At 57.0% G+C, this 24,332-nt stretch overlaps 2 protein-coding genes across 6 annotated transcripts in view; both read right to left on the bottom strand.

Annotated features, from left to right (window-relative positions):
* Window positions 1-8,014: 8,014 nt before the first annotated feature.
* CLIC3 (chloride intracellular channel 3) lies at window positions 8,015-15,078 on the bottom strand. The gene is made up of 6 exons (XM_054083974.1): window positions 14,897-15,078; window positions 14,160-14,269; window positions 13,656-13,781; window positions 13,449-13,555; window positions 12,972-13,147; window positions 8,015-12,238 (listed from the first exon to the last, which is right to left on the bottom strand). The coding sequence occupies exons 1-6, from the start codon at window positions 15,008-15,010 to the stop codon at window positions 12,077-12,079; spliced, it is 795 nt and encodes a 264-aa protein (XP_053939949.1). The 5' UTR covers window positions 15,011-15,078; the 3' UTR covers window positions 8,015-12,076.
* Window positions 15,079-15,294: 216 nt separating this feature from the next.
* The window catches only part of ABCA2 (ATP binding cassette subfamily A member 2), a 40,501-nt gene continuing 31,463 nt past the window's right edge, over window positions 15,295-24,332 (bottom strand). For 4 of the 5 annotated variants that reach the window (XM_054083968.1, XM_054083972.1, XM_054083970.1 and 1 more), the window contains 11 exons: window positions 23,771-23,903; window positions 23,460-23,577; window positions 23,148-23,326; window positions 22,695-22,836; window positions 22,214-22,348; window positions 21,836-21,939; window positions 21,504-21,596; window positions 19,648-19,750; window positions 19,372-19,509; window positions 18,943-19,149; window positions 15,295-17,705 (listed from right to left, as the gene is read on the bottom strand). In XM_054083968.1, the coding sequence (XP_053939943.1) occupies window positions 17,670-17,705; window positions 18,943-19,149; window positions 19,372-19,509; window positions 19,648-19,750; window positions 21,504-21,596; window positions 21,836-21,939; window positions 22,214-22,348; window positions 22,695-22,836; window positions 23,148-23,326; window positions 23,460-23,577; window positions 23,771-23,903 (1,388 nt within the window). In that variant the 3' untranslated portion in view covers window positions 15,295-17,669. The remainder of the gene's footprint in view (window positions 17,706-18,942; window positions 19,150-19,371; window positions 19,510-19,647; window positions 19,751-21,503; window positions 21,597-21,835; window positions 21,940-22,213; window positions 22,349-22,694; window positions 22,837-23,147; window positions 23,327-23,459; window positions 23,578-23,770; window positions 23,904-24,332) is intronic. The other variant, XM_054083971.1, reaches the window with a different exon arrangement.

Below are 24,332 nucleotides of genomic sequence, written 5' to 3'. Positions count from 1 at the left end.
TGGAAAATTTGCAAGGGATAAGGCAAACTCATCCACTGTGTTAAGCAACCACGTAATTTGATCAGGTTTATAAGGCAAAATAATTTTAGCAGGTTCTTTTCCAAGATGAGTTATACTCAATTTTCGTCCCTGCTGTACACAATCTGCAATTTTATGAGGGTATGATTTCAAGGTTGTACTTTGGCTATGGCGACCATGAATCCAACAAAGAATTCCATTTTGATACAAAACTCCAGTGGGGGACAATTTAGTGGGGAGAACAAGCAAATTCCAAGGTTTAGCTAAATCGGCATAATTTAATCTTGCATTTGTCATAGCATTTTCTACCTTTGTTAAAGCTTGTGAAGCTTCTTTTGTTAAATTCCTAGGGGAACTAGGATCAGGATCCCCTTCCAATATTTTGAATAAGGGACTAAGGTCCGAAGTAGTGAGCTTCAGAAATGGTCTTATCTAATTAATGTCACCTAGAAGTTTCTGAAAATCATTTAAAGTTGTTAAATGCTGCACTGAGAGAATGATTTTCTGTGGAGTAAAATACTTAGGATATAATTGAAACCCTGGGTATTTAAAAGGAAAGGTTCGTTGTACCTTGTCTTGGGCTATTTTTAACCCGTGTCGCTCTAGTTGCTGCTCTACATGAGAAAAGGCCATCACTAGTGTATCTATTGATTCAGCAGCTAATAAAATGTCATCCATATAGTGGATACAGATCAAGGAAGGGAAACAAATTCTGGTTTGTTTAAGACTTGCATCTGCATATTTTTGACACAATGTAGGACTGTCAGCCATACCTCGGGGCAATACTTTCCATTGATATCGATCCATTGGTTCACTAAAATTGACAGAAGGGACACTGAAGGCAAATCTTTGACAATCATGAGGCTCTAGCAATATGGTATAAAAACAATCTTTAAGATCAATTATTATTTTTTGATAATCAGCTGGGATTGCCACAGGACTAGGTAACCTGGGTTGCAAAGCTCCCATTGGGTGCTTAGTTTTATTTACTGCACGAAGGTCCTGCAATAATCTCCATTTTCCTGTTTTCTTCTTTACTACAAATATAGGAGAATTCCATGGTGAAGTGGAAGGTTCAATATGTCCTAGAGAAAGCTGTTCCTGGACCAATTCTTTTGCTGCTAGTAATTTTTCTTTCGGCAATGGCCATTGGTCCACCCATACTGGTTCATCAGATTTCCAATTAATTCTATCTGCATACAGGGTTGGAGTATTAGCATCCATTTGTAGAATAACCCAGCCCGGTACGATCCTTCTTTTGTGGTACCGTTATTGGTTCTGAGGGGCCGGTCGAAGTTTTTCCAAGCCCTGTTCCAGGCAAATATTTTTGATTACACATCATATTAGAAACCTGGGGGCTAGGGCTATATAAGTATGCTCTCATCTGTGTTAAAATGTCTGTCCCCCATAAATTTACTGGCAATTGTGGCAAAACATATGGCTGAATGGTGCCCTGGTGTCCCTCCTCATCCTCCCAACTTAAAATTTGAACACTCTGCTTTGGAGCATTAGCAAATCCAATACCCTGCAAATGAGTGGCAGAAGACTGCAGTGGCCAATTAGGTGGCCATTCCCTTTGTGAAATTACTGAAACATCTGCCCCAGTATCGAGCAACCCCTGGAATATTTGCCCTTGTATGGTTAATGAAAGTTTAGGACGTTCAGGACCAATGGGCTGAACAAAAAGTACATCAGAGGAGCCAAATGCAGATGTTTCTCTTTTTCTCCCTGTTACTTGCCCTAGTGAGGTTACGAATTTCAAAAGTAACAATTGAGCAATTTTTGTTCCTTCAGGGAAATTAAAGATACAAGTTCCAGTATACATCATAACTTTAATTTCCCCTTCATAATCAGGGTCAATTAGTCTGGGTGGAACTCTTAAACCTTTCGTAGTTAACCCACTCCTCCCCATTATTATTCCACAAATCCCATCTGGTAAAGGTCCATATATTCCAGTGGATATTGCCTGAATCCCCATTTCTGGTGTTAATATGATGTGGGAGGAGGTACAGAGGTCCAATCCGGCACTATTGTTGGTTGCTCTGATAAGGGATGATATGGTGCGTTTACCTGAATCGGGAAGGTCCCCTGTATTTTCTCTGGGGCCCTTCTGACCGTTTCCCGAGCAACTCATTATGCTTCTTGTTATAGCATTTCCATTTTTATCCCTTTTCGAATGACATTCATTTGCCCAATGTTTTCCTCTTTGGCATTTAGGACAGGGTCCTGGTTCTTTTAGTTTGGACACTTGATATGGCCCTTGATTTTGCTTACAATTTTTAGCTAAATGTCCCATTCGTCCACAAGCATAACAACTGCCTGGGGGCCCTACGACTCGGGGCTTTTGGCCATTTTTCAGTACTGCCATCGCTTGCTCAATTGTTAATCCCTTTAATGCAGCTGCTAATGTTACTCCCTGTACATAACTTGGACCTATATCTGCACATAATTTAACATAATCGTTAAGTGTGGCACGTCCTTTCCATGGCCGCAAAGTGGCTTGGCAAACTGAGTTCGCATTTTCAAAGGCAAGTTCTCGTACCAAAATTAAAGCGGCATCAGAATCTTCTATTAATTTGGAGGAAACTTGTAGTAACCTAGCAACAAAATCTTGATATGGCTCATCTGGACCTTGTTTAATTTTTGACAATTCTTCCTTATGAGTTCCAGACTTAGGAAGCTTTCTCCAAGCTACCAGTCCTGACTGTCGGATCATATCATATGCCTGAGGTTGAAAATTTAATTGGTGATGTAATCCTGCAAAATTTCCCTCTCCCACGAGCATATCATATGTAATTCCTAATTGCCGGGATTCTAAAGTTTGTGCTCTGAAAACACATTGTTCGGAGAATTCTGATGACCACAAAAGATATTCTCCTCCACTCAATACAGCTTTAGCTAAACTTTTCCAATCGGCAGGTGGAAGTGTGCGCGCTGAGATAGTTTCTAATATAGTTACTGTAAATGGTGCAGTGGGTCCATATTGTGCACTAGCAACTTTTAGTTCTTTCAATTGTTTAAAAGGGATAGGTTCATAATCATTGAAAAGCCCCCCTGCCGGGTTTTGTCGCTGAACTACTGGATATACATAAGGTTGGAAGCCTTCCATTACTTCACCCACCTCCCTAGCCTTCCTCAACGCCAGCTGCATTGGAGATTGTTGAAAAATTAAATCTTCAGGACCTGGCGGAGGTGGCCACCTACCATCTCGAAATGCAGGTAGCACTACGGGCAGCTGTTCCGATACACACGTTTGAGTGCCAACCTCTGTTTTTACTAAACATACAAGATCATTACCCTGATCCTGATGGTAATGTGCAGCTTGATCCTCCAATTCGTCCCAATCCTCAGGGGTTAATTCATCCCCCTTAGCATCATTAGTTTTATTTTTCGAGTCTAAAGTCATTCCTTCCAATTTAAGTTGCTCATAATTTGGCGGATGGGGAGTGGAAAGATGATCTAAAGATTTTGAGCGAGGGAGAGAGGGATATAAACGTTTTATGGAAGGACGGGTTTCCCGATCCCATTTTTCATCTCCTGTATCCCCCCGTAAACACTCCTTGACCAAAGACCATAAAGTAAAAGCATCAATTGGAACTTTCTCAGGACCATGAACCGCATAATACCCTTGTAATCGATCCCCAACCTTATTCCAAGTCTGTAAATTAATAGTCCCATCATTGGGAAACCAAGGACACACTTCTTGTATAAAATCTAAAAAATGATCAATTTGTTTCCTAGTTACTTTAACTCCTCTGGCACACAGCAATGACTTAAGCATACTAGCAATTATTTTTCGTTCTGTACTTAATGCTATTCCCATCTCTTATCACGTCTGCTCTATAATACACTATTCCTTACCTTCGGACTCTGACAAACCGCGGCTGTTGAAGGCAAGCGACGTCCTGTCCTTTAGCAGCCGAGATTCCCGGGTTTCGGCACCAAATGACGGAGACCAGCTCACAGGGACACCTTGAAGAGACAGACGGACTACCGCTCTGGTGGCAAGTAGCAACATTTTATTCTCCAAACGGAGTTTTTATACTCTCTGGTTCCTCTTTGAATAATGATTACATGCTTCTAGTTGAGATAACATCGTACTTGTATGCACTGTTTACATACTTTATTACTATTCTTGTCGTGAGAAAGCAGCTCTATAAGTTCTTCAAGCAAGGGTCTACGTGTCTGGCCTGAGTTCACATAACATCCTTAACTAAATCTGCAGGTGTTCCTGGAGTGTGTACATTTAGCTTGGGCCCTGGAATGGGGAGAAACCCATTATATTGCCAAGAACCTCTGTGTCCGCATCCTCCCTTCCAGGAGGAGCAGCTTTTGATCTCAGCACAGTGTTCTGTTATTGACCCTTTCAGGCCCTACAGAACACTGCTCTCAAGGTTTCTGGCTTCATCATTCTGCTTTTGACCCTTTCAGGCCCTCAGAATGTATAATGGTTCTCCTCAGCTGAGTGGTTTATTTGTTAAATCCATCTCTCTCCAATTTAGAGACAAGGGTGTTGTGCGGGACAGTATGGAATGCTTTGCACAAGGCCGGGTAGATGATGTCAGTTATGCTTCTCTTATCTGTCAGCCCATCGTAGAAGGCCACCAAATTCCTCAGGCACAATTTACCCTTAGTTTTGCAGGAACATCATGCAGTGATGCATCTGCACTTCCCAGCCCTCTCCATGTCATCACTGTGCCTCAAATTGGCCTTTTGAGCTGAGCCATGGCCCAAGCAGGGAGTTGACGTGAGGAATGCAGCTCCAAAACCTAGAAGCAAAGGAGAAAATTGCTGTAAGGCTGCAGGCAGTGCCAGGGGTTGGGAGAAATCCTGGAATGTGGAGTGATGGTGTGGAGACTGAACAGATCCATCTCGGTGTTGGCTGCAGGGTGAGAGAGAGATGCAGGGGTTTGTCTCTGAGCGCTGCAGGTTTGCTCCTGGTTAAGGTGGTACTGTTGGAGAGATGGTGCAGAGGTCAGGCTTGGGCACTGAGTGATTCCTCTGAAAATCCCAGGTCACAGCGTCACCTGGAAGAGAAATTCACTCTGGGGGTTTCACAGCATCCTGGGTGGCCAAAGCTCCATGCTCAGCCTCTACCTTTCCAAAGGTGAGATAAATCTCCCTTTCCAAAGGTGAGGGATCACATCTGCAGGTGCCTCCCAACATGGGTTGTGTTGACGGTGTGTGGAGCTGCCTCTAGGTGCCTCTGCATGTTCAAAGGGTATTTTCCAATGCTGCCTTTGTGATCTGGAGTCTCCAGGGGGCTCCTCATTCAGCTGGAGTTTTGGGATAGCTTGGCCATAGTTCCCCACATCCTCGTTTAAATGAGTCAGATGCTGTTCCCTCAGCGGAGTTAAGCTCATGCCGTGATTCTGTGACGGGTCCCATGCAATCACCAGTGGTGAAAGAGCCTGTGAGGCTCGCCTGGGTGATTTGTTTTTGTGGTGAAGGCAGAGAAAGGGAGGCCAGAAGCAGCATGTTACCTGAGCAAACGAGTCCCCTCTGTCCCGGGAAGAGGAATTTCACTCTGCTCCTGCTTAAAGATGAGAATTTTTTAGGGCTGGGAGAACACTGGTATAGGGCACGTGAAAACGGCGCCGATCAGAAGGGGAACTTCATCCATGTCTTGCTTGGCTCATGGGTTTTCCTGGCCACCAGGAGAGAAGTCAAGGCTAAAATGGGAAATAACACGTGGAAAACAGCTTAATAATGGTCAGCGTTTGTCTGAAGGGTGACCCAAAGCACCCGTTCAGGAAAAGGGAATGTGTGAGCATGTTAGTGAGGAGGAGCGGTGTCCGAGAGCCTGGCCCTCTGATCGGAACCACGCTGCTCCTGCCAACACTCATTTTAAGGCCAGTTGCCAAATGTTACCTAGATTTAGGAAGCAGCTTAAGCCTGGCAGTGTGAGATGCCAGTGAGGGAAATCCCACCTCTGGGACTCTGCCTTGCCAGGAGAGCAAAGGGAGGGGTTTATAGCAGGGAAAGGCTTTTCTTGCTGCCAAAGGCTTGACTGCAAAAGTGCAGGGACAGGAGTTGGACTCAGTGATCTTTGTGGGTCCCTTCCAAATCAGGACATTCTGGGATTCTATGATACATGCGGAAGAGCAGGTTGTGCAACCCTGGGGACGGATAAATGGATGGGAGGTGTGGGATTGTGGGGTGCTACTCAGCCCCCCTGACCCTGCAAAAGAATTTTTCAAACTGTTCAAGCAACATGTTCCCCAATAACATTCAGCTCCTGGTGGTGCTTATGCCCTTCTAGCCAGGACAGCTTGATGTTTCCAGCCAAAAGCAGCCTCCTCTTGCCTGGCTGCTGAGGAACATTGAGTTTCAAAGCATCAGAGCTCTGCCGGCATGATTCCTGGGCTCTCATCAGTCCTTCAAGGAGTCTTTACTCACAGTGCTCGGCTCATCCCTGTGCTGCAGGATGAAGCTTCTTAAAAACATCTAAAAAGGAGCACATTGGGACACACTGCGGCTCCATTTCTCCAGCATGGTGTAGCAAAGTTGTGGGAGAAATTGGAGAGTGTGGAGAGAAATTTTTGGACTTCAGTAAAGACTTTGACACAGTTTCTCACAGCATTCTGCTTCGGAAACTGTCAGCCTCTGGCCTGGACAGGCGCACACTGTCCTGGGTTGGAAACTGGTTGGATGGCCGGGCCCAGAGAGTGGTGGTCAATGGAGTTAACTCCAGCTGGAGGCCAGTCACAAGTGGGGTTCCCCAGGGCTCAGTACTGGGTCCAGCCCTGTTCAATGTCTTTATCAATGACCTGGATGAAGGCATTGAGTGCACCTTCAGCAAGTTTGCACTTTAAGCTGGGTGGAAGCGTGGATCTGATCGAGGGTAGGGAGGCTCTGCAAAGGGATCTGAACAGGCTGGACTGCTGGGCCGAGACCAATGGGATGAGGTTTAACAAGGCCAAATGCCGGGTCCTGCACTTGGGGCACAACAACCCTATGCAGCGCTACAGACTGGGGGAAGAGTGGCTGGAGAGCTGCATGGAAGAGAAGGACCTGGGGGTAATAGTTGACAGCGACTGAACATGAGCCAGCAGTGTGCCCAGGTGGCCAAGAAGGCCAATGGCATCTTGGCTTGTATCAGAAACGGTGTGACCAGCAGGTCCAGGGAGGTTATTCTCCCTCTGTACTCAGCACTGGTGAGACCGCACCTTGAATGCTGTGTTCATTTCTGGTCCCCTCACCACAAGAAGGATGTTGAGGCTCTGGAGCGTGTCCAGAGAAGAGCAACAAAGCTGGTGAGGGGCTGGAGAACAAGTCTTACGAGGAGCGGCTGAGAGAGCTGGGGGTGTTTAGCCTGGAGAAGAGGAGGCTGAGGGAAGATCTTATTGCTCTCTACAACTACCTGAAAGGAGGTTGTGGAGAAGAGGGAGCTGGGCTCTTCTCCCAAGTGACAGGGGACAGGACAAGGGGGAATGGCCTGAAGCTCCACCAGTGGAGGTTCAGGCTGGACATCAGGAAAAATTTTTCACGGAAAGGGTCATCGGGCACTGGAACAGCTGCCCAGGGAGGGGGTTGAGTCGCCTTCCCTGGAGGTGTTTAAGGAACGGGTGGATGAAGTGCTGAGGGACATGGTTTAAGGAGTGTTAGGAATGGTTGGACTCGATGATCCAGTGGGTCCTTTCCAACCTGGTGATTCTGTGATTCTATGAAATGATTCAGTAATGCAGGAAGCAACACGCATCCCTGCCTTCCTGGGCTCAAAGCGTGCCTGCTGTCAGGCAGCAAGGACCTGGAGAAACACGCACGAGCTGTCCTGGGAAGGCTGGTTCATCTCCCAGCGTTTCCACGCTCTCCCTGCCTGTGAAGCTCACTTAGGGAGGAAAACTTTGCATTTCCACTGAAACAAAAGGCTGGAGCCTGGAGCTGTGGGAGCTGGAGGGTGGTGGATGGAGTAGGAGCAGGAGGACTGCTCTAGGGCAAGGTGGGAGGGGTTGCCCTGCTTTGTTCTGGATTTTTTTGGATTGGATACTTGCAGATTTCCCCTTTGCAGAGGCTGTTGCCATTGGAGCCCACCAAGTCCTTGGTCCCCGGGTGAGAACATGGGGGCAGCTGTAGCAAAAGGCCCTGGCAGTGTGTGGCTTGCAGTGGCGTGTGCTGGCCTCGGAGAGCAGGACCTCTTGAAGCTTTGTCCATTCCTTGTGTGCTTAGATTTTGCTCCGTAACAGCCCCAGTGCCAGAGGCAAAGACATAGTTGTACCATGTTGGGTTAAAATCCGCCGTTCCCCTGTGACTGCTGAGCAGCTGTGGCCATAAAACTGAGCTGTGTTCACACCGCAGGGGAAGGGAGAGGTCGTGCAGCGTTGTACCTGGTTAGGGCTGCGTGGAAGGAGATGCCTGGCGCTGGGGGGCCAGCACAGAGCTGTGCGTAGCAGGAGAGAGGAAAGAAAACTGGGAAGAGTGCAAATGTGACTTTCTCTGCCATTTTCTGGGCTTGGCACATTCTTGCACAGAATCACAGAATTGTTAGGGTTGGAAAAGACCTCTAAACTCATCCAGTCCAGCCGTCAGCCCAACCCCATTGTGCTGACTGAACACTGTCCCCAAGTGCCACAGCCACACAGTTTTTAAACCCTCCAGGGATGGACACCCCACCACTGCCCTGGGCAGCCTCTGCCAGGGCTTCAGCACTCTTGCAGTAAAGAAATTTCTCCTAATATCAAATCTAAACCTCCCCTGTCACAACTTGAGGCCATTTCCTCTCGTCCTATCACTTGTTCCTTGGGAGCCCAGCACCTACCTCACCACAACCTCCTTTCCCGGAGCTGCAGAGAGCGATAAGGTCTCACCTCAGCCTCCTCCAGGCTGAACAGCCCCAGGGCCCCCACACAGGGAGGAGGAGGAGCAGGCACTGAGCTCTTCTCTTTGGACCCAAGGGAATGGCAGGAACATGCACCAGGGGAGGGTTAGGTTGGACATTAGGAGAAGGTTCTTCCCCAGAGGGCGGTGGAGCACTGGAGCAGCTCCCAGGGCAGCAGTCACGGCACCAAGCCTGACAATTTTCCAGCAGCATTTGGCCAAGGCGTTCAACCCCATGGTGTGAGTGTTGGGGTGTCCTGTGCAGGGACAGGAGTCGGACTCGATGATCCTTGTGAGTCCCTTCCAACTCAGGACATTCTGGGGTTCTATGATACATGCGGAAGAGCAGGTTGTACAACCCTGGAGACGGACAGATGGGTGGGAGATGCGGGATTGCGGGATGCCTGCTGTTCAGCCCCCCTGACCCTGGCACTCTCATGGAAGGGTGTCCTGGTGGCAGGCAACACAGCGCACAGCCAGAACTAATGCTTTGAGGGCCACCAGCATCCCTGGCAGTGTTGCCCCCATCACCACCGAGTAGCCCTCAAAGGGAGGCTCAGCTGGAATAGAGTGGCTGCTCATTAGCCCAAACCTGCCCCAGGTGTAATTAGGGTAATGAGACAGCCATGTGCAAGCTGTGCAGGAGAGGCGTGAGTGTGGCAGGCAGCAGGCACCCCCAGTGCAAGGACCAGAAAAGCCCAGAAAGGTGGAGAGAAGTGAGAGCCTGTGCCTGTTCACTCTGAAACCTACTGACAGCTCCTCACGCTCAACTCTTCAGCTCCACCAGGATGCAAACATCACCCTTCTTCACTCAAACTCTGCTCTGCCCACATGAAGCAGTGTCCCCCACCCACCTTGCTTGGTGCCTGCACCTCGGAGGAGTGCCCGGCCATCCTGTGGTTGACAGCCAGGATGTGGAAAGCACAGATCACCAGGTCCAGCCCCCCAGACACCGGTCACAGTGGATCTTGATGTCACCAGCAGCCATTTGCCAGGGAATGGGCACACGCCAGGCACCTCTCTTGGCTTGGCGCTGCTGCACCATGAAGCCAGTGAAGTTGCCAGTGTCTTGTGTCCGTCACTCCAGCTGCACCCGTGCTGTGTACCCACGTGTATCACAGCTCGCTGATGGTGATGGGGGGGGGCTGGGTACCCCAGCAGGATGGGCTCTCCCAATACCCCCTTGCAAATCCAACCCGGGGACCCCCAGCCCTCCCAGGACTCACGTTCCATGTGGAGGCTGATGGGGAGGCTGGCAGTGCCCACAGCATTGGCCGTGGTGCCCCAGCAAATCCCGTTGTCCCCTGGCCACTCAGCATCCTCAACGGTGAGGTTGACCCACGTTTCTCCCCGCTCCAGCCAGCACTTGGCCAGCCCTGGTGCCATCTCCTGCTCCTTGGGGTAGTACCAAGCCATGGCGCCACCAAGACTGGCACCGCTGCCGGCACTCCAACTGCACCTCACTGCTCTCCAGCACCACACCTCGCTCCTCTCCGCCTCCAGCTCGGGGACTTCTGTGTGGTGAGAAGGGGGCACAGAGCCAGCAGGGACATGTGACCTCACCATGGCACGGTGACACGTGGAGGGCATCCAGGGACAGATCTGTCTCACCCAGCTGGAGGTGGCATTTGGTGCTGGAGCAGGTGGGCGGCCATGCGAACAAGACCCAAGACACCCATGCTGCTATCAGTGCTCGGCACTGGGACCCCACTGTCCCAGCAGCTCACCGTGACTGGCAACGAGACAGTGGTGACATGGGGACCCTTAACCACTGGGATGTCCCCACAGAGAGGCTACAGCCCTCCCTAAGGCATCCTCTCACTGGTAAGAAACCAGGTTGTGAAGCCTCCTTATAGAGGATGTGCCATGGTGGTTGTGAACATCACATGCAGGGATGCGTGGTGGGCATGGAGGCACCATGGTACCAAAGTGCATGTTCCCCTCAGACACACCGTGATGGGCTGGTGGCTGTGGAGGTGCCACGGTGTTGGTGGCCATGGACACACTATAGCAGCATGGTGCTTGGTGGCCATGTGTGTGCCACATGTGTGGTGGCCACAGACATACAGCAAGGTGCATGGTGGCCATGGACATACTTTGGTGTCCTGGCACATGGTGGCCATAAATATACCATGGTGAACTGTGGACATACCACCCTGGCAATTCGGATGGTGGCCATGGATACATCATGGTGGCAGCACACTTGTTAGCCATGGCCATACCATGGGGGCATCATGGTGGCAGGGTGAATGGTCATCACACATGCACCATGGTGGCAAGATGCTTGGAGGCCATGGACAGGTCATGGTGGCATCTCCAGCCCTGAGGATATCCCCACAGCTGGTGTCCAAGGCCCCCACCTTGGTGAAGCTGCCAGAGACTCAGCCCCACCTTCTCATGAGGTTGGGGCTCCTGGAGGGAATCACCATTCCCCAAAATTCAGGGGCTGCACAAGACTGGGTTTGAGGGGGTAAGGGGGCTCTACCAGAGGGAAATGCTGCTCCCAGCCTTCAGCAGGATGTCTCTCCAAGGAGGCAGCTGCCTTTATTCTACTTCCAAGGTTGGAGCCTCCCCAGCCCTTGGGAAAGCTGGGAGCACAGGGTCAGCCTTCGCTGGGTACTGGGAGAGGACTGGGAGGCTGGTACGAAGTCTTGTAAGAGAAGAGAGCTGCTGGCGCCGGTCACACCAGACTCGCACTTGTCTCGCTTGCAAAGCCTTTATTGCTTTCCAGGAACTCTGATCCATGGCTTGGCCCTGCCCCGCGTCACCCCAGCCCTCACCCAAAGCTGCTCCTGAGAGCTCTTGAACGGTGGGTTAGCGGGGGACGGCGCCCCTGTTCCCCACCCTGGTGCGATGTGGGCTGCACTGCATCCCGCACCCCAGCATCCCCCGGCACTGGTCCAGGGCTCTGCCGCCGGCGCGGCTGCCCTGGCACAGCCCTGCCTGGGGTCACTCGCTGGAGGCTGTGCCCTGCGGGAGGGGACAGTGCCCGGGGCCTCCCTGTCCCCATCCTGGTGCCAGAGGGACTGCAGGGTGGGTCGAGGGGGTCTTGGCCAGGCAGGAGGGTGGCACGAGAGGCGAGAAGGCACTTGTGGGCTCAGGGTGATGCCAATTGCTGGTGCTTGGGGCATTTGGGTGCCAGGGCACAGCCGCCTCTCTCTGCCCTCCCGAGCCAGTGCAGGCAGAGCTGGGGGGGCAGGACTGGGGTGGGCACTGGCTGCTGCCCGACCCTGCGCCCACCTCACTGTGGCGACCGCACCACGGAGCGATAGGCTTGTATGATCTCCTCGTTGTTGGGGCAGGTGTATTTGAACTCCTTGGTTTCGCTGGCGCTGTTGAGGTAACGCCACACGCCCCGCAGGTCCTTGGGGATCCCAAAGCGACGGTAGTGCTGGCACACAACCTGCGGGCAGGCACGGGGTGAGACTGTGCCCAGCCCTGAGTGTCTCTGGTGTGCCAGACCCCCGCGGCCAAGTGGTGGGATTCATGGAAACTAGCCAGGAATGGGGGCAGGCAGTGAGGGGACATCCCTGGCTTTGCATGAGATTGGGGATGGCACCGGGATGAGGAGGGAAGCAAGATCTGGGGGTGGCACTGGGATGCGGAGGGGAGCGAGGTCTGGGGGTGGCACTGGGATGCGGAGGGGAGCGAGGTCTGGGGGTGTCACTGGGATGAGGAGGGAAGCAAGATCTGGGGGTGGCACTGGGATGCAGAGGGGAGTGAGTTCTGGGGGTGGCACTGGGATGAGGAGGGGAGTGAGGTCTGGGGTGGCACTGGGATGAGGAGGGGAGTGAGGTCTGGGGTGGCACTGGGATGAGGAGGGGAGCGAGGTCTGGGGGTGGTACTGGGATGCAGAGGGGAGCGAGATCTGGGGATGGCACTGGGATGCAGAGGGGAGCGAGGTCTGGGGGTGGCACTGGGATGCAGAGGGGAGCGAGGTCTGGGGGTGGCACTGGGATGCAGAGGGGAGCGAGGTCTAGGGGATGGCGCCGTGCTGGGGAGGAGTACCAGGGGACACTGGGCAGAGAGGTTGGCCAAGGAACAGAGGGCATCCAGGGGAGGTGTGAGCATGAGGCTGGCAGCATGGAGAAGCCAGGGAAAGGCGAAGGGCATGGTGCCAGGCCGGCTGTGTTCACCTGCACGATGTTGAGCTTGGGCAGCAGGTTGCAGTCGGCCAAAGTGAGCTGGTCCCTGTCGAGGAAGCGGCGCCGGGAGGTGCGGAGCTGGGGGTCCTGGGCCAGCTCATACTCCAGGGGGGCACTCAGGTACTCGTCCAGCTTCAGCAGGGCCCGCAGCAGGCTCCGCTGCAGCGCTGTGGGGCGGAAGGCAGCGCCATGGGGTCAGCACATGGCCCCACTGTGGGCACGGGGCCACGGCGCTGCCATGGTTCTGTGCCCACTTCTCCTGCACGGGGCTGGCACTGCCCTCCCAGGGGAGCCTGACACGGCCATGCGGGGCTGGCACTGCCCTCCCAGGGCATCACCATGCGGGGCAGCATGGGGAGAGACAGGGCACGGCGGGATCTGGCTGGGAGAGCTCGAGGTGCTCTGGCTGGGCTTTGGGTGTTGGCACCTGAGAGGTGGCATGGAGCATCCCCCTCCCCATCTCCTCACCCTCGTCCTGGGCAGGCACGGGGTTCTTGATGAAGGTGGAGAACTTGTGGAAGATGTCGTTCCCAGCCAGGCTTGACTCCCTGTACTGCGGGACCAGGCTGGGGAACCTGTGGGGAGGTGGGCACAGCTGGAGCAGGAGGCTGGCAGGCTGGGGTGCTGCCTGCCCACCCCTCTTTGCCCCATCTCAGGGCGATGGTGGTCACTAACGTGGGAGGGCCCAGCTTGTCCTCCAGGAAGTCCTCGATGGTGACGGTGTCAGTCTTGGGTTCGCCGTTGTAGAGAAGAACGGGCAGCTGGGCACCTGGTGCGAAGTCCTTCAGCACGTCCAGCGCCCTGCGGGAGGTGGGGGTGGACACTGGTGCCCAGCAGTGCTCAGGGCTCTGCAGGACATGGCACCCGCGCTTATCATAGAATCTCTAGGTTGGAGAGGACCTTTGAGATCATCAAGCCCAACCATCGCTGTCCACTAGTAAATCATATCCCTAAGCACTGTCCAGTTGTATCTGTGTGTGCAGTGTCCGGGGCAAAGGGATGAAGGGGTGTCCCAGCAAAATGCCCACCCACCTCCCTCGGGCAGCAGCGTGGGGGAATACAAAGGCTCCATGGGTCCCTCCCTTCATGTCCTTTCCCGAGGTGCCGGAGACCCTCATCCCCATAGGGCACTTTCCCAGCCCCAGAGCCGGCAGCGCCTTGGTGAGGGGCACCACTCACCTCTTCATGTCCACAGTGGTGAGGGTGAAGGGCACCCCTTTGAGCAGCAGCACCATGAAGAGCCGCTGGCAGAAGGGGCAGTGCCCCACACTCTCTCCATCCTCGCTCGCCTGCAGGCAGAGAGGGGAGCTCAGCTGCCCCTTTGCTCCGGCACAGCCCCCGCAGCTGAGGGGTGGCGGTGGCAGGGTGCGTGCCACCGCCCCGGCCAAGCCCGGGCTGGTGAGCAGTGCCAGCAGCCGTGGCACCCGCTATTGCCGGGCAGGGTGCCAGCCCCGGCCCCTGCTGCTGCTGGGGCCCCTGCACCCCACCCAGAGCAGCCAGCGTGGCACAGCGGGTGCTGACCTGGCACCCCGGGGAGCAGGGACCCCAGTGCTGAGGGGGCAGCGGCTGCAGTGGCACTGGGGCAGCGGCCAGGGGCTGTGCCACAGGGAGGTGATGGCGATGCAGCTGACACCCTGTGCAGCTGGACAAACTGCCTTGGCCGGGCAGCAGCTGGGAAGAGCCCCGCAGGTGTGGGTGGGTGGATGGTGCTGTGGCCGGGCTGCTGGCAGAGGCCGTGGTTTGAGGGGATCAACCCACAGCAGCACCCCACGCCGAGCCCCCGTGCCCGCAGCACCATCCTGTGCCCTGGGGAAGAGCCCCAGCTGCGCAGGACGCCGGAGCCGCAGTGATGCCAGGGCTGTCTGCCAGAGGTGCCCATGGCCCTGGGGCATCCCAGGCACCCGTCACCCCCTCACCTTGATGAAGAGCTGGATTTGGGGTTTCTCGGCCATGCTGGGTCGCGGCTGCCCGCAGAGTGGTGGCTGTGGCATGAATGTCGTGGCGGAGCCGCGGCCCCTCCCAGCCCACATTCCTCCCTGGGGTGCACCCGCTGCCACCCACGCCTGGCCCCACGGCACAGTGGGGACGCCCAGTCATGGGGCCACGGCCACCGCTGCCAGCGCCACTCCCGCCAGCCCCCGCCTGGGTGCCCTGCGGAGCCTCGTGCCCCCAGCCAGCCCCACCACCCACTCGGTGCCAGGATGCCAAGTGTGGGCACAGAGCCCCACATTGTGACCCCCGCGGGCTCCCCATGAACCCCCATCCCCGGCACTGCCGCACACGAACAAGCACTCAGCCTCGCCGCCTCCAGTTATTATTTTTTATTTAAAATGATCATTATTTTCACATTTCATCTTTTTGTTGGTGTTTCTTTTGCTAGCAATGTACAGGCTCCTCCAGGCGTCCCCACCCCTCGGGGTGCCCCGTGCGTGGCACCGGCACCGTGCCCACAGCTGGTGGCCAAGGGCGTGCAGAGGGAGGTGAGGAGGGAAACAGGGATGGACTCAACGAAGCAAACAGTGTTAAGGCAGAGGCCACCCCTGCCCAGGGGTGATGCCCTCCCGCTCATCCCGCCGCCCACCCCGCAGTGCCCTTGGCAGGACTGGGCAAACCCCAGCCCGGACAGGTCACCGCGGCCACCCAGGGACACCACAGCCACCCCTGCGGGACATAAAAGCATCTCCATGAAAAGCCATGGGGCACAGGGGGGGTGGCAGAGCAGCGGGGGGTGCAGCTCAGCAGATGGGAGTGCAGGGGTGCTCCTTGCCCAGGGTTCAGGTCCCACCTGGAGCCCCGAGCAAGTAGCACTCACCTGGCATTGCCTGGCAAGTGGCAGCGGGCAAGGACAAAGCCCCGGCCAGTGCACAGAGTGTGGCGCTGTGCCCACCCCGGGGTGCCACCACCGAACCGGGGACCCCAAGATGACAGGGTCCCCTCTCTCCCTGGGGGCAAAGGGCCAGCCCCGAGTTGGTGTGTCCCCCAGCACCCACCCAGGCAGCAAAGCGTGCCCAGCAAGGGCTCCAGGTGGGCTGCCCACCCCGTCACCCCTGCCCCCAGGAGCAGCCAGTGCCAGTATGCCGTTAAAAAAAATATGGTCTGAAAAATCTGAAAATAGAGCTCATCTCCCCCAACGTTTCCCCTGTTGAAAATACTGTATTTCATATCACAATCCCTAGCGCGGCATACGGGGCTGGCGAGCCCGGGGGGCACGGGGACAGCGGGGGGGACAGCCGCCTCTGGGGTCTGCCCCACTCCTTGGCCCCAATCCACCTCCCCCTGGGGTGCTGCCCCACAGCAGCAAGTTGGGGGGCTGGCACTGCCTGCTTGGGGCATCCAGGGGGGCAGAGAGGGCAGCGGGGCCCATGGGGCAGCCCAGACCTGGGCACCGGCGGGGTGCGTGGTCGGGGTCAGAATCACAGGTGCTGCCATCACCCCATCGCTGGGCACGGCTGTGGGTCAAAGAGCTGGGCTGTGCTGACGGGGTGCTGGGAACAACCCCAACGGGTGACAGGACCCTCTGCAGAAAGGAGGGGTACTGCAGGCCGAGGGGTGCCCGCTCCAGCCACACCGCCACGCTCCATCGTCCCCTTCCCACCACCTCAGGAACCTCTGCCAGGCTGTACCAGTGCCCAGCCAGGCTGTCCTGTCCTCGTACCTCAAGTCCACCCCACTCCCAGCTTTGAAAGCCACTTGGGGGAAAGCAACCCCTTGCCCAGTGCCACCAGTGCCCCAACAAGAACCCAGTGCAGGCAGCTCCCGTACTGGGCCAGATGCTGAGCAGTAAGTGCCAGGGCAAGGAGGAAAAGGAGGGGACAGAGCTGAAAGGTGGCAGAGCTGCAGTGCTGCCCAGTGTTGGGGACGTGGGCAGCGAGGGCTGGCAGGAGGCAGGGTGAGGGGCGCTGGGAGGGGTGGGTGCGGGCAGAGGGGAGAAATGGCTGGTGCCAGCATGTGAAATACCCTGTGAAATACCCCTCTGCCCCACCGCCTGCCCCTCGGCTTGGGCACGGCTGCCGGCCCTGGGGACGGTGCCAAGGGCCCAGCACGCACCTGGCAGGGACACGGTGGCCGAAGCCCCTGGCTGGCAGCAGCGTGGAGGCAGCCGGTGACATCCCCGGCAGTGACAAATCAATCATGGGTGAAGCACCGGAGCTCTCACCCTGCGGCCCCGCAGCCCACACCCCTCACAGTGCCAAGGGCAAGCGCCAGTCCAGGGGTGATGGGCACAAGGTAAAAGCAGCCTCCTCCCTCCAGCCCCACCAGGGCCAGGCGTGGGGTGGTGCCGGTGCTGGGGGGCATCCCCACAGCCGAGGTCCCCAGGGCGGGTGCAACACAGGTGTCCAAGCAAAGGCACCACTCACAGGCCTTCCCACCACAAAACGTGCGGGACTGGCAGCACTGGAGCCCAGCCGCGTCCTTCTCCTCGCAGTCTCTGTCCATTGGCACACGCTGGCGGGGCGAGCTGGCCAAGGACGTGGCCTCACCCCATGTGGTGACACTGCCCCGCAGCCGAAGGGAACAGCGGCCACCCGGCAGGCGGTGGCTCACCAGGTCCGTCCAGGCTGGCGTCGCGCCGCCGTGTCCTCCCTGGCACGTGCCTCCAGCCGCGGCAGCTCCGCTCGACGGGGCAAAGGGAGGGGAGAGGCCAAAAGGGGTCGGTGGCTCCACAGCTGTGCGGCTGCCCCCGGGCTCTCAGCACAGCGTGTCTGTGTTGAAGGAGAGCTGAGCCTGCGGGCAGGGAGACAGGCAGGGCTCAGGGCTGGGGCTGCACACGGGCTGTCCGCTCTGCCCAGCACACCCAGCGCCTCACAGGCAGCTCCCAGTAGCACGGGAATGGGGGACGGGAGCAGGGATTTGGTCCTGGGTCACGGACTGGGCTGCGACTGCTCACAGGGCCACATCCATGGGAGGCGCAGTGCACCAGCCCAGCTCTCAATCCCAATCCTAACCCCAATCCCGATCTCAGTCCTGCCTGGGAGCAGCACCAGACCCACAGCCGGGGAGAGGGGCTATAACTGCTCCCAGTCCCCGGGGCCACGCACAGCCTGGATGAGCTCTGCGGCTCTCCCTGGAGTCAGGACCTGGACTGCCCCAGCCCTGGGGACTCGGCTGAGAAATCGGGTGTGTTTGTCAGAGGGCACAGTGCAGGACGGCCACCCCACAAGCCCAGAGCCCCCTTCTTCAGGAGCCTCCAGGCAGGCTGAGTCCTGCACCAACAAAAGCACTTGGCCTTTCGTGTTTCCCACACCGCTGGGGCTGATCCTTGGCTCAGTGTCTTGTTGCCTTGCACAGAGGAGTCTCAGAATTGCATGGGGTACGGGAAAACCCTCCCGGCAGCCTGGGGGTGCATCCCTCAGCCCAGCAGTTTGTGCAGCTGAAGCCAGAACGATGGTTCTGCCCAGGCTGTGCTCACCCACGTCCCCACCTGCACGATGTCACGGCCACGGCGAGAGCCGGGCAGGGCTGGCAGGAGAGAGGGCGCTTGTTGGGAACAGCTCGGGGTGCCCACACTGACCCCAGCACCGAGCGAGCCCACAGCACGGGCCTGCAGGCATCTGGGGCTTTTGAGCCTGGGGGCAACGAGGCTGCAAATCCAGCCAGTGTTTCTGTTGGTAGAGGAGAAAAATAAGGGGGTGCGAGAACCCCGAGCGTGACTGCGGGCAGCTCCTGCGGGGCCAGTGGCTCTGCTCTGCACCCGGCGGGTGGGAGCTCCTTGATGCGCTTGAGCCTTGGCTTCAAGCCCAGTGCCTCCTACGGGCACTGAAGGACCCCAGGGTATCCAAGGCTATAATCCCTCTCCTGACATGGCTCTAACCCCTCTGGCCTGGGCATGGGGAGCAGCGTCCCCCTTCCCAAGTGCCTGCTCTGCTCCAATCGCCAGCTCCACCGTGGCCCCTTCCCTGCAGCTGGTGCATGTCGTGGCAGGGACATAGCTGGACCCCTAGATCTGAGGACAACCTCCTACCCTCTCCTCCTCGAAGCTGATGAGGCCCTCGTCGTCCGTCTCCAGGTCCTCCTGCTCCTCCACCACCAGGGCCCGCAGCTCGGTGGGGGCTGCGCGGGGGCGCAGCAGGCTCAGCACACGTTCCAGGGGCGACTGCAGGGCGCAGCTGGGGCTCGTCTCCTGCTGCTCTAGGTTGTCGCTTTGCTTCTTGGCAAAATTCACAAACACCTTGCAGGGAAGAGGCCGGAGCCTGTGAGAGACCCTCGCCAGCACCTCCACCTCCTCCCCTGCTATGCGCATCCCTGGAGCTGAACCCTAGCGCATCCCACTGGGCTGCGGCCACCCCCATGTCCCTGTCCCCATCCTAAATGTGGCTTCTGTGAGGCACTTTGGCACAGCCACCCTCCCTGGGGACAAGCATCCAGCCACCCGCGCCATCCCCAGCCTCACGTTGTCCAGTGTGGTCTGGCTCACGGAGTAGTCTTCGATGCCCAACACGTCCACCACCTGCTCCATCTTGCTGAAAACCTGCGCCAGCGAGATCTGGTCCGACTTCAGCTGGTACTGGACCTTGGTGTGGTGCCGCTCCTGCAGGGGACATGGAAGTAACACCTCCGTCCCAGCACTGCTCCCGTCACCCCACAGAGGGTCCCACAGAGGTGTCCCCTGGGGGATGAAGGCTGCTTGCACTCTGAGGGTATGCTGCTGCCACCTCTGGGAGCTCACCTTGAGGACGGCCTCGGGGAAGTTTCGGTTGAAGAACCTCACCACCTCCTTGACGTTGAGGCTGGACTTTGTGCGCACTGTGATCATGTAGCCATCTCCAAACCTGCACAGGGACAAGGGACCCTGTTGAGGACCTGTCCCCCGGCCTGCACCTCTGTGGAGGACTGACCCCATGGAATCATGGAATGGTTTGGGTCAGAAGGGATTTCAAAGCCCATTTAGTTCCAAACGCTGCCATGGGCAGGGACACGTCACACTGGATCAGGGGCTCCAAGCCCCATCCAACCTGGCCTCAAACACCTCCAGGGATGGGGCAGCCACCACTGCCCTGGACAACCTGGGCCAGGGCCTCCCCATCCTCACAGGAAAACGTTTCTTACTAAGATCTCATCTCATCTCATCTCATCTCAGTCTCCACTCTTTCAGATGAAAATCGTTCCCCTCATCCAGTCCCTGCACTCCCTGATCCAGAGCCCCTCCCCAGCTTTCCTGGAGCCCCTTTCAGCACTGGAAGCTGCTCTAAGGTCTCCCCACAGCCTTCTCTTCTCCAGGCTGAACAATCCCAACTCTCAGCCTGTCCTCGTACAGGAGCTTCTCCAGCCCTTGGATCATCTCCATGGCCTCCTCTGGACTCGCTCCAACAGCTCCATGTCCCTCCTGAGCTCATCCGCCAGAACCCCAAGTGATAGAATCATGGAATGATTTTGGTTGGAAAAGACCTTTGAGATTATTGTGTCCAACTGTCAACCCAGCCCTGCTAAACCTGCCCCTAGACCATGTCCCCAGGTACATCTACTTGTATTTTAAACCCCTCCAGGGATGGGGACTCAACCATCTCCCTGGGCAGCCTCTGCCAATGCTTGACAACTGTTTCAGTAAAGAATTTTCCCGTAATATCCAAACTAAATCTCGCATGATGCACCTTGAGGCCATTTCTCCTTGCCCTATCAGCAGCTCCCAGGGAGAAGACCAACACCCACCTCGCTACAACCTCCTTTCAGGCAGGTGCAGACAGCGATGAGGTCTCCCCTCAGCCTCCTCTTCTCTAGGCTAAACAGACCCAGGGCTCTCAACTGCCCCTCACAACCCCTGTTCTCCAGCCCCTTCCCCAGCTCCGTTCCCTTCTCCAGATGCCCTTCAGCCCCTCAATGTCCTTCTTGTAGTGAGGGACACAAAACTGATCCCAGGATTTGAGGTGCGGTCTCACCAGCGCTGAGCGCAGGGAGACGATCCCTTTCCTGCTCCTGCTGGCCACACCATGGCTGATCCAAGCCAAGATGCCACTGGCCTTCTTGGCCACCTGGGCCACTGCTGGCTCATGTTCAGCCACTGTCGACCAGTACCCCCAGGGCCTTCTCCTCCAGGCAGCTTTCCTGCCTCCCTTCCCCAGGTCTGGAGCTGCACAGGGTTGTTGTGACCCAAGTGCAGGGCCTGGCACTTGGCCCTGCTGAACCTCATGCAATTGGCCTTGGCCCATGGATCCAGCCTGTCCAGGTCCCTCTAGAGCCTTCCCGCCCTCAGGCAGATCAACACTCCCACCCACCTTAGTATCATCTGCAAAATGGCTGAGGGTGCACTCAATTCCTTCAACCATGTTATTGATAGAGATATTAAACCAAACTGGTCCCATCTGGGCTGCTCTCCATCTGGACTGCTCTCCATCTGGACTGCTCACCAGCAGCTGCTGTGCCCACCAGGACACTACCAGGACCCTCAAACAAGCCCGTCCCCTTGTCCACTCTCCAAAGCAGCGCCCACATGAAGGGCTGACATCTTGCCATGGGTGCCAGGCTGTCACCCTGCCACTCCCCATCCCACAGCACACACGGGGTGCTGGTCCCCCACCAGGCTCTTACCGGTTCTTCAGGTGCTGGATGCTGCCAAGACACTTGAGCCGCCCGTTCACCATGATGGCCAGGCGGGTGCAGAGCGCCTCACACTCCTCCATGCTGGGGAGACAGGGTGGCATGGGGACACTACCAGGCAGGTAGTCAAGCACCCCAGGCCATCACCTGGGTGCCGCAGCCCCACCACCACGGATGAAGAAGGCAACCCAGTGTTCCAGATTCCCTCTGCTCCCCGTGTCCCTGACAAGCGCCATCCCTGTGAGCCCAAAGAGCCCCCTCCCACCCATTCAGCACCCCAATGGCCCGAAGCATCATTGGTGCAGCCAGAAGCCCCCTGAGACCTGTGGGATGTGAGCACCACGGAGCGACCTGTTTTGAGGACATCTAGGATGAGGTTCCAGAGGAAACGCCGTGCCTTGGGGTCCATCCCCGTAGTGGGCTCATCCTGTGGGACCAACAGCATCCTCAGACACACCAGTGCCCGGGGGAACCCTGCCAGCCCCTCCCTGTCCTAAGTCCTGCTCAGGACACCATCCCACTCCCCAGGACAGAGCTGAGGGCAGACAGCTCTCACCCACAGTCATTTCTCCACCCTAGCGTGGTGCCAGCCCCAGGGACACAGGGAGGGGAAGGAAGACCCCAAGGCAGGGTGATGGACCCTAGGACACAGGGAGGGGAAGGAAGACCCCAAGGAAAGGGTGATGGACCCTGGGACACACCAGGAAGATGAAGGCTGGGTATCCAATCAGCGCAATGGCTGTGGACAGCTTCCTCTTGTTGCCTCCGCTGTAGGTGCTGGCGGGCTTGTTGGCATACTTGGTCAGCTCCAGCTTCTTCAGTGCCCATTTGACCACCTGCAAGGTGTGGGGGATGGCTGTCACCCTGCCACGGCCACGGGACTGGCAGAGCTGGCAGCGAGCAGCACGCAAGCGGCTGGGCTCCATTGCGCAGGCCAGCTGCCTGGGGGATAAGTGATGTCCCAGTGCAGGGAACCCCATGGCAGCCCCTGGCACAGCCACAAACATGGGTGGAGACCTGCGATGGCGTGTGCCCAGCCCTGGCACTCTATGCGGGTGCACCACTGGGGCGGCACTGCCATGAGGGTTGCAGCACTGGTCCCCACCGGTGTGCAGTGAGGTGCCATTCCCATGGCACAGCACCAGCCCACGGGCACTGGCAGTTGCCCACCGCGAGCCCTACCCGCTCCTCGTCCTTCCAGGGGATGCCACGCAGACGTGTGTAGAGCTCCAGGTGCTCCTGGGCCGTCAGCTCATCGAAGAGCGCATCAAACTGGGGGCAGTAGCCCAAGCTTTGCTGGACCTGCAGGAGCTCCTTCAGGATGCTGCAGGAGAGGATGGAGTGGCCATGGGGAAAAGGAATCGCTTTTTGGGAGCACTCATTGCTCCCTCCTCTTTCACGCACCTTTACACTAAAGCATTTCCTACCAGGGAATCCACAACAGGCAGCCCTGGCCAAGAGCTGGTGTCGCTTGCCACCCCCAGGGCAGCGCAGCCCAACAGGACACTGAGAAGGGCCCCGTGGAGCCACACGAGCAGACTCACACTGCGCCACCCCAGGAGAAGCCCAGCAGACCCTGTTCCACCCCAGGACATCAGGCAGTGCCCACACGTCCCACCCAGCCTGTGCCCTGACCTGTGCCCGTTAACAAAGGCCTCTCCGCCTGTGGTGCTCTCGTCGCCCGTCAGCATCTTGAAGGTGGTTGTCTTGCCCGCGCCGTTGACGCCCAGCAGCCCAAAGCACTCCCCGGGCCGCACCCCCACACACAGCCGGTCCACGGCCAGGATGCGCCCAATCTTGCGGGACTTGTACACCTGGTGGGGCAGAGGACAGGGTCTCAGCCCACCAGAAGACACTGGGACCCCTGTCTTGACCCCAAGCCTCAGACGGGACGGTTCTCAGGTGTCTCTGTGCTGCCCAGGTGCTGCATCTGCCCCGCTGTTGCACCTTGGTGAGGTTTTCAATCTTCAGCATGTCGTTGTCGGCATCGCCGCGCAGGACACGGTGTCGCTCATTGGCCACATCGATGTCATCCTCGATGGGTTTGGTGGAGACGGGCAGCCGCCTGCAGGAGGGCGCATGGGGCCCGGTGGGGATGCGAGCACAGGAGCTGCCTGCCCGCATCCCTGCCTGAGACGCCCAGCTCCACGGCTCACACGAACCCGAGGAACAGCCTTGAGCGAACGGGTGCCACCAGCAGAGCTTCTCCCCGCGGGCAGCCCCTGCCAGCCCACCCTCCGCTGCCCGGCTACACTCACTGGGGCTTCCGGAAGAAGTTGTACTGGCACATGATGGTGATGAAGAAGCCAACGAAACCTTCGATTGTCATGGCAACCAGCCCTCGCGTCACGATGTCCCATTCAAAGGGCGATTTCATCTTATCAAACTGCCCTGAGTGGGAGAAGAAGAAAGAGAAGCTGGGGACACCTTCCCATGGGGACAACGCCACCATACATCTTGAGTTGGCTGGTGACAATGACACCGTCCTCCTCCCACGTCCTGGGCTGGCACTGCTCACAAGGCTTCCCATTCACAGCTGCTGTCAAAATCATCTTGCAATTTTTCACCCTCAGCAGGGTGTCAACACAACTGAGGGTGGGCACTGGATGGATTTGTCAGCTCCTGCCCCAAAATTGCCCCTCATGATGCCAGCAGCACCTGGGCTGCACATGGGAGCTGCCTGAAAAGCAGGAAGGAGCAGGGGTTGTTTGAGGCCAAGCAGAAGCTGCGAGGAGACAGGGCTCATTTTGGCCAGGCAGCACAGCCCTGCAAGAAGATCCCGTTTGGGAAGAACGAGCCCTTGCTGGCCTCATCCCTCTT

The sequence above is a fragment of the Cuculus canorus genome, chromosome 19 (genome assembly GCF_017976375.1).
Source record: "Cuculus canorus isolate bCucCan1 chromosome 19, bCucCan1.pri, whole genome shotgun sequence".
Lineage (NCBI taxonomy): Eukaryota > Metazoa > Chordata > Aves > Cuculiformes > Cuculidae > Cuculus > Cuculus canorus.
Note: the sequence above shows the minus strand (reverse complement) of the source record. Positions and strands in the feature narration are given on the sequence as shown.